Source organism: Hemicordylus capensis, chromosome 6 (assembly GCF_027244095.1).
Source record: "Hemicordylus capensis ecotype Gifberg chromosome 6, rHemCap1.1.pri, whole genome shotgun sequence".
Taxonomy (NCBI): domain Eukaryota; kingdom Metazoa; phylum Chordata; class Lepidosauria; order Squamata; family Cordylidae; genus Hemicordylus; species Hemicordylus capensis.
Genome location: NC_069662.1, coordinates 162,124,560 through 162,142,241, shown reverse-complemented (window position 1 = coordinate 162,142,241; position 17,682 = coordinate 162,124,560). Strand labels below are relative to the sequence as shown.

The 17,682-nt window shown below is 46.9% G+C and overlaps 1 protein-coding gene across 3 annotated transcripts in view; it reads left to right on the top strand.

Annotated features, from left to right (window-relative positions):
* Window positions 1-17,682, top strand: part of DLEC1 (DLEC1 cilia and flagella associated protein) — an 82,811-nt gene that overhangs the window by 41,594 nt on the left and 23,535 nt on the right. For all 3 annotated transcript variants that reach the window (XR_008309617.1, XM_053260283.1, XM_053260282.1), the window contains exons 21-30: window positions 342-492; window positions 1,169-1,279; window positions 2,398-2,516; window positions 4,060-4,248; window positions 9,302-9,369; window positions 9,815-9,966; window positions 11,924-12,033; window positions 12,905-12,975; window positions 14,105-14,304; window positions 16,747-16,893. Coding sequence is in view for 2 of the 3 variants with exons in the window: in XM_053260283.1 (XP_053116258.1) it covers window positions 342-492; window positions 1,169-1,279; window positions 2,398-2,516; window positions 4,060-4,248; window positions 9,302-9,369; window positions 9,815-9,966; window positions 11,924-12,033; window positions 12,905-12,975; window positions 14,105-14,304; window positions 16,747-16,893 (1,318 nt within the window). In the remaining variant the exon portion in view is untranslated. The remainder of the gene's footprint in view (window positions 1-341; window positions 493-1,168; window positions 1,280-2,397; window positions 2,517-4,059; window positions 4,249-9,301; window positions 9,370-9,814; window positions 9,967-11,923; window positions 12,034-12,904; window positions 12,976-14,104; window positions 14,305-16,746; window positions 16,894-17,682) is intronic.

The window sequence follows — 17,682 nt, the reverse complement described above, 5'->3', positions numbered from 1 at the left end:
GAGTCAGCAGTGAACCTGAGGGAAGGGTAGGTGGAGGAGGCTGAGGAGAAAGAGAGAAGGGGGAGGAGAGAGCTGAGGAAAGGGGGCTTTGGGGGAATGGGGCTCAAGGAAGCAGAGGCTGTTGGTAGGTGGGGAGGGAGGGAAGGAGGGAGGCAGAAGTATTGGGAGCTAGCAGCTGGCTGAAAAGCAAGACTCTGAGGAAGCAATGGAGATGTAGGGCTGAAGGAAGGAGGAGCCTGGGAGAAGTGGGCAGAGGCAAAATCTCACAGAGGGCTTAGGAGCAGGAGAGGGTGGCAGGCATCTGGCTCTTTCTCTCAGTGCACGTCTCTTTCTGTTTCCAGCCACATTCCTGTTTTCGTGGAAGTTCAGACTCCCCACGTGTGCCTCCTCTCAAGCCACTTAGAATTTGATCTCTCGCTTGGAATTCCCTCAACAGCCACCGTCACGCTTTTTAACCAGACCCTCCTGCCAACACGCTTCACATGGGGGAAGGTCAGTGGTTTTGTAAGGCAGCTCAGGGAGGTCCCCAAAACAGGCTTTAGCCTTGGCCTGGGAGCTGCCTGCCATTTTCAGCTCTTGACCTGGAAGTGATCCCCCGTGCAACACACCTTGTGCCATGTGGTTCTTTGCTCACTCACTGTCATGGGTGATAGCTTTGTATTGCATAATCAACTGCTGGGAAGAAATACCCACCAGGGAAATAACTGAAGAAAGGAGGACAGAATCAGTGGTGGTAACTATGAGGTGTTGGCGCCAAGGTATTTCCAGGGTAAAAAAGACATTTGTCCAAGACACTGAACCTCTATGGGCCACCATGCAGGGGGCTGAGAGGTCCTTTGTCGTCTTCTGCCAAAAAGAAAGGAATTGGGGCAGGCAATGTTCCCCATAACATTGTTGTATTCTTTAACAATAATAGTAACTTGAGCAGTACATTGTGGCTGGGAATGATGGGAGTTGTAGTCCAACAGCAGCTGGAGAGCCTCAGGTTGGCCACTTGTGAGGCATAAGATTGGACAGAGAGGTAAAGGAGAGACCTGGTAACACATGCAAGAGCCAGAGAATGCCTGCCTTGCGTTACAGAGTTTCTGGTCAGCAGGCAAATGTTTCAGTTAAACAAGTTCACTTATTACCATTAATCGGCAGCTGGCGCTCCTTATTTGTCTGACAGCTCTTTGGACGGCAGGCTTCTTCCTGTGTGTTTAGTATCTCTCCAGAAAATGGCAGTTTGGGTCCAAACGAAGAGAAGGACTTCTTTGTGGAACTAACCACCAATACTAAGGTCAGGGTTTGTTTGTTTTGTTAAATACTCATTGCTCAGTACAGAAGAACATTGTGATTTCTGTGTTGTCAGTTTTGTGGAAAAAGTACTTCCAAATTCCAGGTTTGATGTTGTATGGGTGTGTTTTTCTAGAAAACTACCCTTCATCACTTCCTCCATGCATCTCATCTTATTCCAGTTTGTATATAATTTGAGGTGATTTTGTCTGCCTCCCCTCCGTTGACCCTAACATGACACTGTGGGCTGCGTCTTCTTGATGAATTATGATATTGTGACACTGCCTCCAGTTGCACCACTTCCCTGAGCAGGGAGAAGCTGGAATCCGGCTTCCTTTGGAAGGAGAGTCACTGCAAACTGGTGGTGTCTTTGTAGCATTTGCTTTATTGACACAAATGTGCAGGTTGACCATTGGATAGGGATAGGCAATAACAGACCATTCTAAGACGTTAGCAACAGATTACATCCGAGAGGACAAACCCTGTGTCCTAAGGTGCTACAGTTCTCTGCCTCGGCTGCTCCATTCCAGGTTCTCTCGCAGGTCCTTCCTTCAGTCTGCCCCCAGTAGCTTGCCTGCTCTTTTCACTCTGCCTACACACACACACACACACACACACACACCTTGCACGGATGGGGCCATAGGTCAATGTTAGAACATCTGCTTTGCATGGAGAAGGTCCCAGGTTCAATCCCGGGTGTTTCCAAGTAGGGCAGAGAGAGAATCCTGCCAGCAACCTTGGAGAGCTGCTGCCAGTCTGTGTAGACCAGTGATTCTCAAACTTGGGTCCTCAGGTGTTATTGGACTTCAACTCCCATAATCCTCAAGCAAAGGCCACTGAGGCTGGGGATTATGGGAGTTGAAGTCCAATAGCACCTGAGGACCCAGGTTTGAGAATCCCTGGTGTAGACAATACTGAGCTGGAGGGACCAAGAGTCTGGCTTGGTATACGTAAAGCAGCCTCCTGTGTTCCTATGATCAGGTAATCCTACACCACCCCATGAGTCTCTGCTACGAGGCAGGAATTAAGTTTCTAAAAGAATGGCCAGCCAGCTATGTTCTGCTGATGGGTGCCATTTTCCCTTCTGTATTCTTCAAGGAAAGCTAATTCTTTTTCTCTTAGGACAAGCTGAGTGAGCTTACGCTATGCTGTAGCATTGAAGATATGCTAGACCCTCTCTTTCTGGCTATTTCTGGGGAAGTAAAGGGGCTGGAGGTGACATACTACATACCCTCTGACAGGTAAAGTAAGTAAATAGTTAATCATTACCAGAGCTTGTGCAAACTTGGGCTGAGACAAAACTTTTTATTTGGTTTTGTGCTCTGTTTTCATGAGTGCTGAAAAATGCCTCCTTTCTCCGGTTGCTGTCTTGGTGCTGCTGCTCTCAGAGTCATTGTCCTTCCCTTTTGCCCTCAGTGTCTTGGCCTTGTTTGCCCCGCCCCCCCCCCGCCCCAATTTAAACTATTGGCTGGGGATCAAACCCCATGTGATTTGTTTGTAAGCATCTAAGACATTCTCATGGCAGACATAGTCATGGCCTCACTGATCACGCTAAAGCCATGCAGGTTGTGTGTGTTCAGCCACCTTAGGAAACAGAGCACTGTTTGGGATCATATTGCATTGACTAAAACAGGAGTTTTCAACCTGGGGGAAGAGGAGAGCTGATCTTGTGGTAGCGAGCATATATTGTCCCTTTTGCTAAGCAAGGTCTGCCCTGGTTTGCATTTCAATGGGAGACTACAAGTGAGTTCTGTAAGATATTCCCCTTAGGGGATGGGGCTGCTCTGAGAAGAGAATCTGCATGCTTGCAGAGAAGATCCAAGTTCCCTCCCTGGCATCCCCAGATAGGGCTGGGAGAGACTCCTGCCTTTAACCTTGGGGAAGCCACTGCCAGTCATTGGAGCTGGATGGACCAATGGTCTGATGTGGTATAAGGCAGCTTCCTATGTTCCTGCTTTGCAGCCTTGTAGTGGGTACACAGGGTACATAGAACCTTCTCACCTTTGTGACGGACTTGCATGCTACACCATTGGCCCCCTCCCCTGAAGGAGAGGGTAGTATCAGGCAGCATCCCTCCCTCCTCCTCTCCACATAACTGGCTGGCTATGCTTTTCCCTCACTGCTGACGAGCCTGTCAGTCATGCTCAGCCCATTCCTCCCTCGGTGTGCATAACCAGCCAGTCATGTGGAGAGGAGGAGGTAGAGGTGGGGTCAGGATAGGGGTATGCAGTGAAGCCCTGGCCATGTGGCTCCAGAGGATGGAGGAAGAAGGGAGCCACAGTCAGTGGTCCCTCTAATTTTTTTTTCATCTCTGTGCGGAATGCGTTTTGTTAAAGCAGTGAGTGCACACATGCATTCAGAATGCGACCTTCCTGATTCAACCTGAGCAGGATCGAAAATGAATTGAGCAGACATCCAAAAACTTGTGAGCGTGTGCACGTGCGAATGCCTTAGAGGGAATAGTGGCCACAGTGTACAGTTATTGGGTTGGCGAGTTTGTTTTGTTTTTGCCTGATTCCAGGGCAGATTCATCTAGTTTGCATTTTATCTCCTACCAACATGGGCAAAATTTACTTCTGGGGGAAGTGATCACAATTCTTGGCTGCTTATATGGGGTACTTGACTCGAAACTTTGAGGTAGAAGTTGAAACCCCTGGGCTAAAATACAGCAAAGAGTCCTGCTTAGTTTTCTAGTGTTATGGAAAACCATTGTGTCTGTCTGAAATTGTTCGCTGCTGAAGTAGGAAGACCTTTTAGCATCTGCCATTGTTTGTTTCTCTGCAGTGATGAGGAACAGAATCAGGAGGATTCTCCAGAGCTAAAGCTAGACTTTGGCTCTGAGGTGGCATTGAAAAGTGTGGTGAAACGTCAGCTCATCATCACCAACCGTTCAGCATTATCTGCTTTTTTCACAATAGAGGTTGACTATTTCAGGAGCAGTCCACCTCCTCCTAATGAAGAAGAACCTAATGTGTAAGTCTCGTTTTCTTCCAGATAGCCCTGATCAGGGAGGGACCCATTTTTCTTAATAGCAATAAGCCTGTAGGCAAGCCCTGCTTCTCTGATGTTGGGGTCAAGGACATCTCTATGGGTTATTCCCCTCACGTTCTCCAAGGCAGGGCAATTTTGATTAGCTAATGAAAAATACATGCTTACTCGAGCCTCAGGGGGATAGCCCCGCCCCAGTTCTTTCTGTCCTGCATAGCTCCAGGCAGCTCCAAAATCTTCTCCTATATCTTTCTGAGTATTGACATATTTTCTGCACCTTCAACCCACCTTTTCTTTTTTGTCCTTCCTTATTGTTGTCCATGTTTCTACTGTACCTCTCTCTATTTTTTATTGTTCATTAACAAGAACCCTCCCTCAGATTTCCCTATCTTTTCTCTCGCCTCTCTACTGTTTCTTATCCCTCCCTCCATGTAGCACGCAGGAGCTTGTAAGGTGATACTGGTGCCGAAGGGGAAAGCAGCTTCCCATCGGCTCTCTGAGCCCCCAGATCGCCTTCACTACAAGTGTCAGTATCAGCTGCTAAAATGCCGCCCGGACCGAATGTCGACAAGGCCACCACAACTTTCCCACCCTCGGGCTGTGAAAGTTGCAGCAGAGCAGTCCAGCATGCCTCAGAGAGAGGACATGGGGAGACTTTGGGAGCCTCATCACTCAACATGGAGAGGCTAAGACAGGCAGCAGCGTTTCCCCTCTCAAAACCTCCGCCCATGGGTGCAAAGCTACAGGACTAGGGAAACTCGAAGGCTCTAGCAGCAGCTGGCAGAACACCTGTGAAGGTGCAAGTGGCGAAAAATGGCGCCCAAAAGGGAAAGGCGCCTCAGCAGCCATTGCCAGCACAAGTCACCCCAGCAGCAGCCGAAGGGGGCAATTGGGGTCAGAGCTGGGATGAAGGACAAAAGGAAAAGCCAGTGAGATCTCTCCTTGTGGATCTCCTTGTGAGATCTCTCCATTGTGTTTTATCTGTAACGTAAGAATGCTGAACCTGTGCCCACTTATCCATCCAGGGCACTGCAAAAGTCTCTGTAACCTTTAAAGGTGCTTTTTGAATTATCCTTGCAACTGAGTAACCATGATTTTTAAAGTGTGCCACTCCAAATATCAGCTGGGGTGTTCCTTGGAAGTATTCTTGCAACTACTGAATGTTTCTGTTACCTGTAACTAAAAGCTGAGAAAGCCTCAGTCTGAAGCAGTCTGTAGTATTTTGAATAACGTTTTCTCTTTTTGTTCTTTGAGAGGATCCTTCTTCTGGGAGGATTTTTAACTCAGGAAAAGGGGTTTTACTTTGGTGCCAACATGCCTCAATGTTAATTGCTCAGCAACTCACTGTCAAGTGTTTTCTTCACGTGTAGGCTGCATGTTGAGGGGTGCTTTTGTAATTTTCTATTGGTAAATGAGAAGGAGAGTTTGCTGGAATTTTGCCCACACCAGGGAGGGATTAAACTCTGTTTTAAAAGTAAGCATGGTGGCAGCGAGTACCAAAGGAATAGTTAAGTTTTAAAGGATCAAACATGGAAGGAATGATGCAGCATTTTTCTTCCCCTCATGTGGGCTTGCACTGAGACAAAGGCTAGGCTTAAATCCACTACAAGCCTTGTCTTACTTCTTTGCTGATCTGGAATTAGTCTGTTTCACTCTGTTCCAAAGACAAGCAGCCTCACTAGTAGAACTTATCTCTGGATTATCATCTAGGTCCATATACTCACACCCCCATCTAAAAAGGTTCTTATGAGGGGCAACATTGATATCACCACCTACAGTTATAGCAGTTATCCCTGCTAACTGGGCAAAGAGGCACCTTTTACTGTGGTGATTCTCTTTATTTAGTAGGGGGAGAGTAACTGGCCCTATACACCCCCAGCACAGTACTTCCAGTGACTGTTGCTGGTGTCTATCTTGTGTTTCTTTTTAGAATGTGAGCCCTTTGGGGACAGAGATCCATCTTATTTATTTATTATTTCTCTGTGTAAACCTCCCTGAGCCATTTTTGGAAGGATGGTATAGAAATCAAAGTATTATTATTAATAATAATAATAATAATAATAAAAATGACGATGATACAGTGCACCGCTTCCCTTCTTGGGACTTACAAGAATCACACGGTGAGTCTCACCGGTGAGTCTCACTGCACTCACACGGTGTTAAAGGCTCTACAGTCACATCCCTTCAAGCCGTTGCAGTCCATTCCATAAGGGTCTTATCCTTCAAGTTGGTATTTTTAAAAGCAATTACTTCAGCGATAAGGGTATCAGAACTCCAAGCATTGTCTGTTCACAGGGCATACTGCATATTCCAACAGGAGTCGGTACACCTTATTCCGGATTCATTCATTTGCACCAAAGTAGCGTTACTATTTCATCAGTCTCGGGATATATTTCTTCCCTAGTTCTGTTCACACCCAGGGCATCCAAGGAAAAAACAATGGCATAAGTTGAAAGTTCGTCACTCTCTCAAAAAGTATATAAAATGGTCTGCGTCCTTCAGAAGTACAGATGCATTGTTTGTATCATTTTTACCTGGCTCCATGGGAAAGGCAGTATTGTCTTCAACCATTGCCAGGTGGATTCAAGCCTGCACTGCACTAGCCTACAAGACTCAGCAGTTGCGTCCTCCTACGTGTATACTGGCACACTCCACATGAGCGGTGGCTATGTTGGCAGCTTTTTCAACGACTGTTCCACTTCATGAGCTCTGTATGGCCACCATGTGGAAAAATCCTTTGACATTCATGAAGCATTGCAAGATGGACACTTATGCTTCAACACAAGAGGCATTCGGTAGGAGAGTGCTGCAAAAGGTGCTTTCCCAGGACTAGACAGGGGTGCTCCCTTCCCAGGTGATTTACGAGCTGTGGTATGTCCCACAGAGTATGTCCCATGGAGATGTTCTTGACCCCAGCATCACAGAACGGAGCATTGGTTCACATATTGTGAAGGCTTCTGGATGCTGGAGTCAGGACATCTCGGCCCACCCTGCTTGATGCCCCTGTCTACTCTCTGGGGACCATATTTTCTACCATCCATACCTGCCATCAACAGTCTGAGGATGATAAATTCTTACTTGCTTTTATAGACTGACTTGAACTATTGGACTCTTTTTCACTCACTTCAGGTTGAGTGGTGGCTATATGTACTTTTCGTGTTCTATTTCATGTTGGTTATACATTGACCTTTCTTTCTGACATAACCTTTTGTCGTTGTACCTTTACATAACTTGGCCTGAAAGAACTGGGGCGGGGCTATCAGGGAGGTCCCCGGAGCACTATGAGCCATGCCCGAGGGTTTAGACTGCGTACGAGCAGCCCTCGGCAGGGAAGAGGAGGTAGACGGGCGAAGTGCATCCTCCATTAAAGAAACCTTTAGTCGTGCTACTCTGTTCTTCAGGGTCTGTTTTGAAAATGTTTTACATATCGAGCAAGTAGTCGTGGAGTGCTCTTCCCCCAGGTAGAGGAGACAAAGCTGATGGCCGTCAGTTGACGGGAGCTTAGCTCTGCAGCGAACACACCATTTAAAGGTGGTCTTTTCCCTCAGAGGTGCACTCATGAGTAAAGGAGTCAGTGGCCGTCAGGGATCTCGGTTACCAATTTATTAGGTTAAGTATGAATACTGATCAGTGCCACAGATCAGTGCCACGGGCTCCCGATAACATGGGACAGAGCTGGAAAAGTCTGAATGGGACAGAACTAGAAAGACTGAGTTTCCTGTTCATCTCTTGCCGCTTCGTATCAGTCCGTGAATGAATGTATCCTTTAAAGCGAACTATGTCCATTCATGTGGTTAGTAAAGAATGGCTGGATTGTGTTTAGGTCGATACACTGAGTTTTAAGAATGGTTGGATTATTTTTAGGTCGATATACTGAGTTTAACAACAAATATCTTCCGAGGAGCAACAAAGTTTCCGAGGTCCTAACGCATAGACGGTCAGAAAGAAACTGAACAACAGACGCCTAACTGCCAGTATAGGTACTGCACGGCTCATGCTGAGGCAGTTAAAAGGCATCACGAGGAGCTAATCAATACTACCCGAAGTTGTCCTGCGCAGGCGCAGAACCCATTTTTTATGGCTGTCAAGTCATCACTATCCAGATCCAATGCTTTGTTTTATTTTAGTGTTGCAGCACTCACTTATTTCAGGCACTTTATAAATGATGATGATGATGATAAAAGCCAGACTTATCCTCAAGATTATTGTGTAAGGAAAGCTGGTATTATAACCACTGTAAAGATGACAAGTCTGAATGATTGTGACTTCCCTAAGTCTGGTCAGGTGAATGAAAATGGAAATGGGGAGAAAAAGTGTGTTTAAAAAACAATTTAAAACACATCTTTTAAAAGGGGCTTTTTAATGTTTTATCTGCTGCTTATATCTGGTAGGTTCTTTAGTTTTTATAGTTCTCAGTTTATAGTTTTTTATTAATCACTTTTAATTTGAAACTTTTAAAATAAAATTGTAATTTTAAATGTGGTTTTAGCCTGCTCTTTTAATTTGTTTAACTTTATTAGTCTTTTATTTTGCATTGTATCTATTTTATTAATGTTGTGAGCCGCCCCAAGCAGTATTGTTTTGGAGGGGCGGGGTATAAATATTTTAAATAAACAATGAAACTGAAAATAACTCATAAATCTGTCTTGGGGTCAAACTAAACCTCACACTATGAGCAGGTTGGAATGCCATGACTGGGACCTTCCTACTTTCTTTTCTTTGGACAAGAAGCAGCTGTGGGAATCCTCCAGTCTCCTCCAGTCCTTTCCAAAGTCTTGGTGTGAGTGGGGGCAGGTGAACTCTGCCCCGCCCGCATATACCTTTTCCCTTCTGAAAATTCTGCCCCAAGTTCTTATTTGCCCTGAGTGGCAAAACTTGCATATGTTTTGGAGAGTCCCAGCCCCTGGGTATCAACACACTCTTAAAATGACTTCTAGCTTGTCACTCAAATCTACAAACGTCTAGAAACAGGAAATCTTAAGTGTGTGCTTAATCTGTGCAGCTTTCCGAATTCTTACTGAGGCCTTTCCTTCCCAAGCTCCCTCAACACAGTGGCGGAAAAAGCTAGACGGATAACGAGACAGATTGTGAAGAGAAAACAATCAGGTAGGCCAAGTCTAGCTTCCCTCCCCTTCTTATTTTCATAATCAGGAAGCTTGTGTGTGTGGGGTGGGATTTCAGAGCCAGCGTGGTGTAGTGGTTAGAGTGCTAGACTTGAGTGCAGAACTCAGGGAGACCCAAGTTCAACTCCCCATTTAGCCATGATACTTGCTGGGTGACTCTGGGCCAGTCACTTCTCTCTCAGCCTAACCTACTTGTTGTTGTTGTTGTGATGAGAAACTAAAGTATGTAGTACACCGCTCTGGGCTCCTTGGAGGAAGAGCAGGATATAAAATGTTGATAACAACAACAACAACAATTCGTGGATGAAAATGCAAAACACAACTGAATGCAGTCTAGCAAGAAGATCTCTGATGCATGGATATGAAGTGAATATGAATATGAGGTGGAGCTGAATGAGAGCATTGCTGTTTCTGCTCTGCTCTTTCAGCCTTCCGAGCAACCATGCTTTCTCAAGGGAAGGGAGCGGCTTTCCATGTGCATCCCTCTTCAGGAATCCTGAAAGCCTTCCAGGAGCTTGTTGTTGAAATAACAGCCTATAACAACATGTGGGGTGAATACCACGACATTCTTGACTGCAAGGTAGGTGACACGTTGGAGGAGAGGAGAGCTGGTCTTGTGGTAGTGAGCATGAATGGTCCCTTTTACTAAGCTGAATCTGCCCTGCTTTGCATTTGGATGGGTTATGGAGTGTGAGCACTGCCTGCTGTAAGCTGTTCCCTTTAGGGAACGGGGCAGTATCTTCTTGCATGCAGAAGGCTACAGGGACACTCCCTGCCATCTCTAGGTAGGGCTAGGAAAGATTCCTGCCTGAAACCTTGGAGATCTGCTTCCAGTCCGTGCAGACCATGCAGAGCTAGATGGACAGATAGTGTGATTTGGTATAAAGTCAGCTTCCTATATTCCTACGTACTAATCTAGCCAAGGTGGTCCAATGATTGGAACCTTGGCCTTGGTATGGGGAGGTCTCTCTCTCTTCAGGGTTTGCGCACACTAAACTTGTATCTTGATGTCTGGATGACTCACCAAAAGGACAAGATTCCCTATGATTTATTAGGGCTTGGCCTGAACTTGGGAGGAGACTTTGCACAGTCCTTTGTGACCTGAATTGAAGAGTTTTTTTATTTTATTTATTTATTTTTGCATTTATATACCGCCTTTCGTTAAAAAGATAACCCCAAGGCGGTTTAGAATGGAGTAAAGCAGGGTTAGTTAGCTGATTAATTTAGAAGGAGTATATTCTGCTTTTTCCTCAGAAATGACTGACAATAGTTCATTAAAACAAAAGTGCCGGGTTTTGGAAGTTAAAGGACTTTGAGCTGTCTCTTTGTCTCAGACAGTGGAGGACAGACTAGTGAGTCAGAGGGCTAAAGGGTCATCCCTTCTCCAATGCTCTGATACTATCCCTTTGAAATGTAGATTGCTACTCTTAGGGATCAACTTCCTTTCCCTCTCTCTCTTCCCTACCTGCCCGCCTACCTTGCAACATGGCAAACCTCTCTCCCTGCACCACATGTGCAGAGAAGATGCAGAATCCATCTGCATCCAGCTAGATAGATAGATTAGAGATCCTAACTCCTCACTTTCCTATCTAGAATGGAGTTCCTTAATAAATGCCTTTTATATTGATTTGAAACTATGAATTGGCTCCAAGTTACTTTACTCTTAGCATACACGCATGCCTAACTAAATCCGCTGTGTTGTGCCTTTGTGCACTCTGCTATAATGAGAAAGGGATTCTCTCACCACAGAGAATTTCCAACACAGGGAAAGCAGAGAAACAGAATAAGTACAGCCACCAGAAAACAAAAGCCAAGGGGATCCCAGGAGCTTCCTTTACAAAACAGTGAATTCTAGATGCAAAATGTGAGTCTTCAGCTGGCTCCACAGCACTGACAAGGAGGGAGCCCATCTCACTCAATCACAGAGTGGATGCTGCGGTCAGAGAAGACCCGCTGCCCTTGACAGCCCTCCGGCAGGCATTCCGAATGCTGCAATTGCATCTGGTGTCCAAGGGCCACCGAGGCCAGGGCTCCTGTACCTTTAAGACCTGCACAGGAGAGGCAGGGTTGGCCAGTGCAAAACCTAAGATTGTTGTTAATGCAGCACCGTCAGTGTGCGAGGCACTTTACACAGAGCAAGAGGGCAGGTTCCTGTCATGCAGAACTTACCATCTAAAATCAATGCAGAGTAGACAATGGAGGAAGAAGACGGAAATGGAGGCAGAGATAAGGAGGGGACGAAGACACGCTTATTCCCATTACAGATATCTGGATTTTGTTACAGTAGGGCTCATGGGCTATGCCAGAGGCTTCACAGAAAAGGTGGGTTTGGGGGAGAGCTTATCACATTCCTGCAGTTCTGTGGCATGACAAACTCCTCCTCCCCATCTACACAGAAGTCCTGGCCGTCTGTGCCTCTGTGTGGGTTTGAAGCTGATTGGTCATTTGCAATAAAGCACTCATCTGCAAAATCAATTTGTCTCTAAGGCCATTTTAGCAGTCAGGATCATTGTTTATGAAAGATAATGTTGTTATAGGTTGGAGAATCAGACCCCGTGTTGATTCCCATGCACATGTCTGTGAAAGGCTGCCCGATCTTCCTTCAGCTGACGGGACCCAACCATCCGATGCCAATCCCGATCATCAGGTACAACCCAGCGGCTCCTGGTAAGGCTGTTGGGAACTCTGAATTAAGTTCAGGCAATATCTGCCTTGGGGCTACTCTGCAGGTTCCATATGAACGAATGCCCTATTGGCTGGTGCCATTGCTTGCTCCATATCTGGCTGTGCTGCAGGTAGGTGTGAGCCAAGGTGGGTGTGTCCAAGGTGGCAGAATATGACAGCACTACATCATTCCTGGTAGAAGAGACACTATTTACCCAGGGTTCTTCATCCTACTTCCTTCCAACACCATAGACATGCCTGTGCTTCTGCCTTAGCTCCCCAATCCCATTAATCTTTGGAATTCACTGCCACAGGATGTGTTGATGTTCTTTTCATGATGATTGATGGCTGTTGGCTGTGATAACTAAACTGAAACTCCATGTTCACAGGCAACATGCCACAGAACAGTGAGAAAGCATGGTTGCCTCCCTTCTAGGCTTCCTAGAGGCTGGCCACTGTGGGAAGCAGGATACTGGACAATGGACTTTTGGTCTGATCTTCTTATGTTCTTCTCTCCTCCCCCGTGGAGTGATATGTTGCCATTTCAGTCATGAAAAGTTCAGTCATGAAAAGTTGAGCTCCTTTCAGTAGGATATGCAGAATGTACAAATTGTCCTTTGGAGATCCCTGGCCCCTTTCATCATGCAACTGTGGTCCTCAGGGTTCCTGTGGCGAGGGAACGATGGCTCATCCAGGCCTGCAGAGTAGCCGTGTCCTTAGTTATTGTTTTGCTTCCTCAACTTTGTTCTGTTGACGAGCCCCATTTCACCCTTTTCTCCACTTTTTAACAAGAAAGCAACCATTAGCACTGAATTCATGCATGCACACCCAAATGAGCAGTTTTTCCTTCCCAGGTTTGGGGCCCACATTTCTGGAGGAGACACAGTTTCACGCTATATCCGGCTCAACAACCCCACCCCCTTTGGTAAGTAAGGCTGATGGTTGTACTATGTCAGGAAGGGAAGAAAGAGGCATAGTAGCCGTTCCAGGAAGAGGCTTCTGGTCTTTTGACAGAGCTGCTTGCTTGTAGGGCGATAGAGGATCCACAAGGGAGGATTCTAGCACTTTGGAATTTACCCAGTGAGTTATCAGTTCCCCTGCTAACTGAGCAAAGAGGCACCTTTTAAAAGTGGCGGTTCTCTTTATTGAGCAGGGGGAGAGCAACTGGCACTATCCAGCCCCAGCACAGCATCCCTCTAGTGGCTGTTGCTGGTGTCTGTCTTATGTTTCTTTTTAGATTGTTAGCCCTTTGGGGACAGGGATTCATCTTTATTTGTTTCTCTACATAAAACACTTTGGGAACTTTTGTTGAAAAGCCGTATAAATATTCATAGTAGTGGTAGGTTCCCTACTACTAGTACTACTAGTAGTAACAGCAGTTAAAGGTGTGGGCTAATGGTATACTGAGAACATGCTGTGCTTCCTTTCCCTGTGGCTTCTAAGATCTTTCCAAGTATTGCCTACACACCTTTGATACTATCTTCATAGCTTCAAGAACTAGAAACTTGCTTTCTTTTTTTTTAAGTCCCAAAGCAAAGTTATATTCTTAGTATGCTGAATTCTGCATCCAATCCAAACCTCTATGCAGCAAGACTGAAAATTTTGTGAATCCACACAGCCTTCAGTGAGAAGTACTGTGTTTGAGGGAATGTGGGTGCTTTGGGCATGTGGTGTTGAGCCTGTGATTGTTGCCTCACAGTCATCGCTTTGTGTTACAGTCACTAAGTGCTAAACATCTCTAGCGGTTTTTAGAAGATCTTTGAAGACTCATTTTTTTAACCAGGCCTTTTAGCTTTTGTAATTTTAAATATTGTAAATTGTTCTGATTTTAGGCAGCTTTTAAAGTTTTAATTGATTTTAATGTTTTATTTATTTATATTGTTTTATTATTGTGAACTGCCCCGAGACTTTGGTTTGGGTTGGTATAGAAATCCATAAAATAAAATAAAATAAAATTAAAATTAAACAAAATAAAAAACATGCATGTATGACCTCACACTTGGTTATAAATTTCTGGCATCCCTGAGCTGGTTTTGTTTTCCTTTTGGATTCAGACATCCGTATGGACTGGGAAAGTTATAACCAGGATAAAGATGATGACAAACTGGTAGATCTCTTGGTGTTCTATGGTCCTCCTTTTCCAATTAAAGACTTAGATGGCAATGAGATTAAAATCTGGGACATTGAAACGCCTGAGGATAAAACATCTCAAACCTCATGTTCCGCCTCACTAACATCTCACAAGGACAACCAAGTAAGTAAACCATTCACTGTGGCCTTTGAGGTGTTCTCCAGCAGGAAGGTCCCTTGTATGATCCATGCTGATGGTAGCTATGCAACAGCACAAGCATGAGCAATTTAACATAAATGTACCTCTCAATTCTAATTTACTTCAGTTGCAATATATGGGCTTTTGCAGTCATATCGTAGCCTCCACAACAGGGATGTGTTCCCTTACTTCCGTGATAACTATTCCAAGTGAGGTCAATACTTTCTTCATCACATTCCCTTAATTCTCAGCTGGCTTTGCTTGCCCTCAGTGATGTTGCCACATAGCCAAATCTGATTGGTGATGTGATGTTGCCATGCTTGCTACATGATTCCTGACTGGCTGGGCTCAATCTTGGGAAGAAAACCCAGTTGTTGAGCCTGTGGGGGGGGAATGAGGGACAGAGCCTTTTGCTCTGCCCCTGGTGATTGTAATGTGCTGTTCTCTTGAGATTTTCCCCTCCTTCCTGTCTACTTCCTGTTTCATTCTCAGTTCAGCAGAAGGAATAATCACTATTGTGTTACTGTGCGTTCCTTTGAAATTGCTTCTAGGCCCTTGAAGCTACATCGTCACAGTGACCCAGCCACCGGGAAGCAATCCTTCTGAATGGCAGAGCCCTCTAACCTTGCCTCCTCTTCTGCACAGCTCCCTCCAGAATTCTATCTGGGGTCATGTCAAATATGATAGAACTAGCCGACCCTGCACAGAGCATCTCTGCACTCTTTGGGGCTGGCGGTTACCTCCTCCCCCACACCTTCTGCCTCAGTCTCCGCTTCCTAACCATGGCCAGCCCGTGCGGGCCCAGCCGCGTCTCCTCCCCACCGCCACTTCTGCCCCCCCCACTTTCTTTCCCCCCTCCTGGGCCCTGCCTCCGCGGCCAGGCTGGGCCTGCCGCCGCCTCTGGCCTCCGTGGCCAGCCTGCTGCCACCACGGCAACCAATCCTCCTGGGTGCACTTCAGCCAATCAGGCACCTCCACCGCCCAGCCAATCAGCTGGCCGCTGGGACGCACATTCCAAGGCACACCCCGGAGAATTAAATATATAGATGTTGGAAACTGGATATCTCTCCCTAAACCATTGTTAGCCTCTCTGAGCCTTTTGAGGCAGGTCTGAAAATATTAATGACAGAACTGCATTCAATTTTTCATTGCTCACTGAAAAAAATGAAATAATATAATATCTTTTTTTAAAAATAGAGGGAGATTTGTGGGTGCTTAAAAGTGATCCAAAACTTGCCAGAGCGTGACCCTATTCTCAACAAGGGAAATTATACAGAACTAGTATTTTTAAGCCCGTTATGATAACGGGCGCTAGCTTTCTATCCCGTCTTTTTGTCTCTCTCTCTCTCTTTCTGTCTCTTCCCCCCCCCTTGTCCCCTCTCTCTTTTTGTTTTTTGTTTTGTTGTTGTCTCTGTTTTTGTTCTTCCTTATTTTGCTTTTACTTTTTTTTGGGGGGGGGGTGGATGAATAATGGCCAAAATGGCCCATGAGAAGGTGGCCGCCCCCGCCTATCGCCCTCCTGCGCACCCAGCTGCCGGAGCCCACCTTACCCGCTCCAGCCCGAAGGAGAAGAGAGGAACTCGGAAACAGAGCTATTCTCTGTGTTAAGCTGCTGCCCATACTGTCGCAATGGACGCAATAGGCGTCCTTTGCGTCCATAGCGGCAGTTTGAGCAGTGACTTAGCACAGAGAGGAGCTCTGCTCGTGAGCTCCTCTCTTTTCCCTCGGGCTGGAGCGGGTAAGATGGTCTTCGACAGATGGGAGGGCGATAGGCGGGGGCGGCGACCTTCTCATGGGCCATTTTGGCCCTTAATCTTTTTTTGGGGGGAGCGGGGAAGGTGATTTTGGGCAGCTGGGAGGGCGGGTGAGCAGGCGGTGGCAGCGGCTGTGAGCGGGCGGGGGCCTCGTTGGCGGCTTCGCCGCCACCTCGCCCAGCTTCCCTGTCCCCCGTCTCGGTCTTCCCCCGCCGCCATTGCCCTCGCCTTTTTCAGGGCGGCCGCTTCTGGTTGTCTCGGCCTCCTCTCGCCGTGCCGCAGCTCATGCCGCAGCTCACTTTCCCCCGCAGCTTTTCACTTTTCCCCGTGCCGCAGCTCACTTTCCCCCGCCGCCACACACCGGCTAATGGCCGCCCGTGGCAGTGGGACACTGGTGTCTGAGGTCCTGTGTCCCTTGGGCTCTTCTGGGCCTGCGCGAAGCGCAGGCCCAGAACAGCCCAGGGAGGCAGGGACGCAGATCCCCAACGTTCCAAAGCCACGGCCACTCACGTAGCCTTTTATTATATAGGATGTACCTCCCTGCCAAGCATTTTGTGTGTGTGTGTGTTTAAAATATCCCCCCCCTTTATAAAAAATTATGCTGAGTAAAGTATTGCTCTGCATAGTTTCTTTGCTCTGAATTCTTAACCTCTCGCGTATTTCATGACCGTAGAGCCTGGACCCAATTTTGGAAAGCGACGAAACAAGTGACAGCGATTCCTTCCGACCACCCACCCCAAGGAAAATAATCTCTGTGGTCATTCGTCCACATGAGGGGGTGCCCTCAGACTACCCCTTCTGCATAACTCCCAAACAAATTGTAAGTCTGGGTTTTTCTGCTGTGGGCTACCACTCTTGCCCAAGGAGGACACCAGATATACTCGGGGGGAGGGGAGCTGGGCGGCTGCATTGGAAGAGCTGTCTGGCAGCTTCAGTTGGTTCCGTGTGCAACTGCCAGTCTGCTGACTGGAGCTGCTTGATCTGATCAGACTCTCCTAGGGGTTCTCAAACTTGGGTCCCCGAATGTTGTTGGACTACAGCTCCTATAATCTCCTGCCACAGTGGCCTTTGGTCATTGTGGCAGGGAATGATGGGAGTTGTAGTAGTCCAACAACACTTGGGACCCAAGCAGTCTTCCCTGTAACAGGGATTCCCAGATGTTGTTGACTGCAATTCCCCACATTCCCAGCTGCAGTGGCCTTTGTCTGGGGATTCTGGGAGTTGTAGTCAACAACATGTGGGAATCTCTGTTAGAGGGAACACCGGACCCAAGGTTCAGAATCCCTGTATTACACCAATCCTCTACCAGCTTTTCTGGTTACCAATGTGCTTCTCAGCTCAGTTCAAGGTGCAGATTTGGGCCTTTGCAACCCTAACCAGGCTGGGGCCAGAATATCTCAAGAATTGCCTCCCTACATGAGCCTGCCTGAGAATTTCACTTTGTGGTGGAAGCCCTCCTTCCAGTCCACCCTCCATTGGAGGTAGGGTGGATGGTCACTCGGGCTGGGGGCTTTTCCAGTTGTGGATGGCGCCCAGACCTGGAACAGCCTCCCAAGAGAGGTACACTTGGCCCCATCACAAGACAACTTGTGCAAGACAACATATGTAA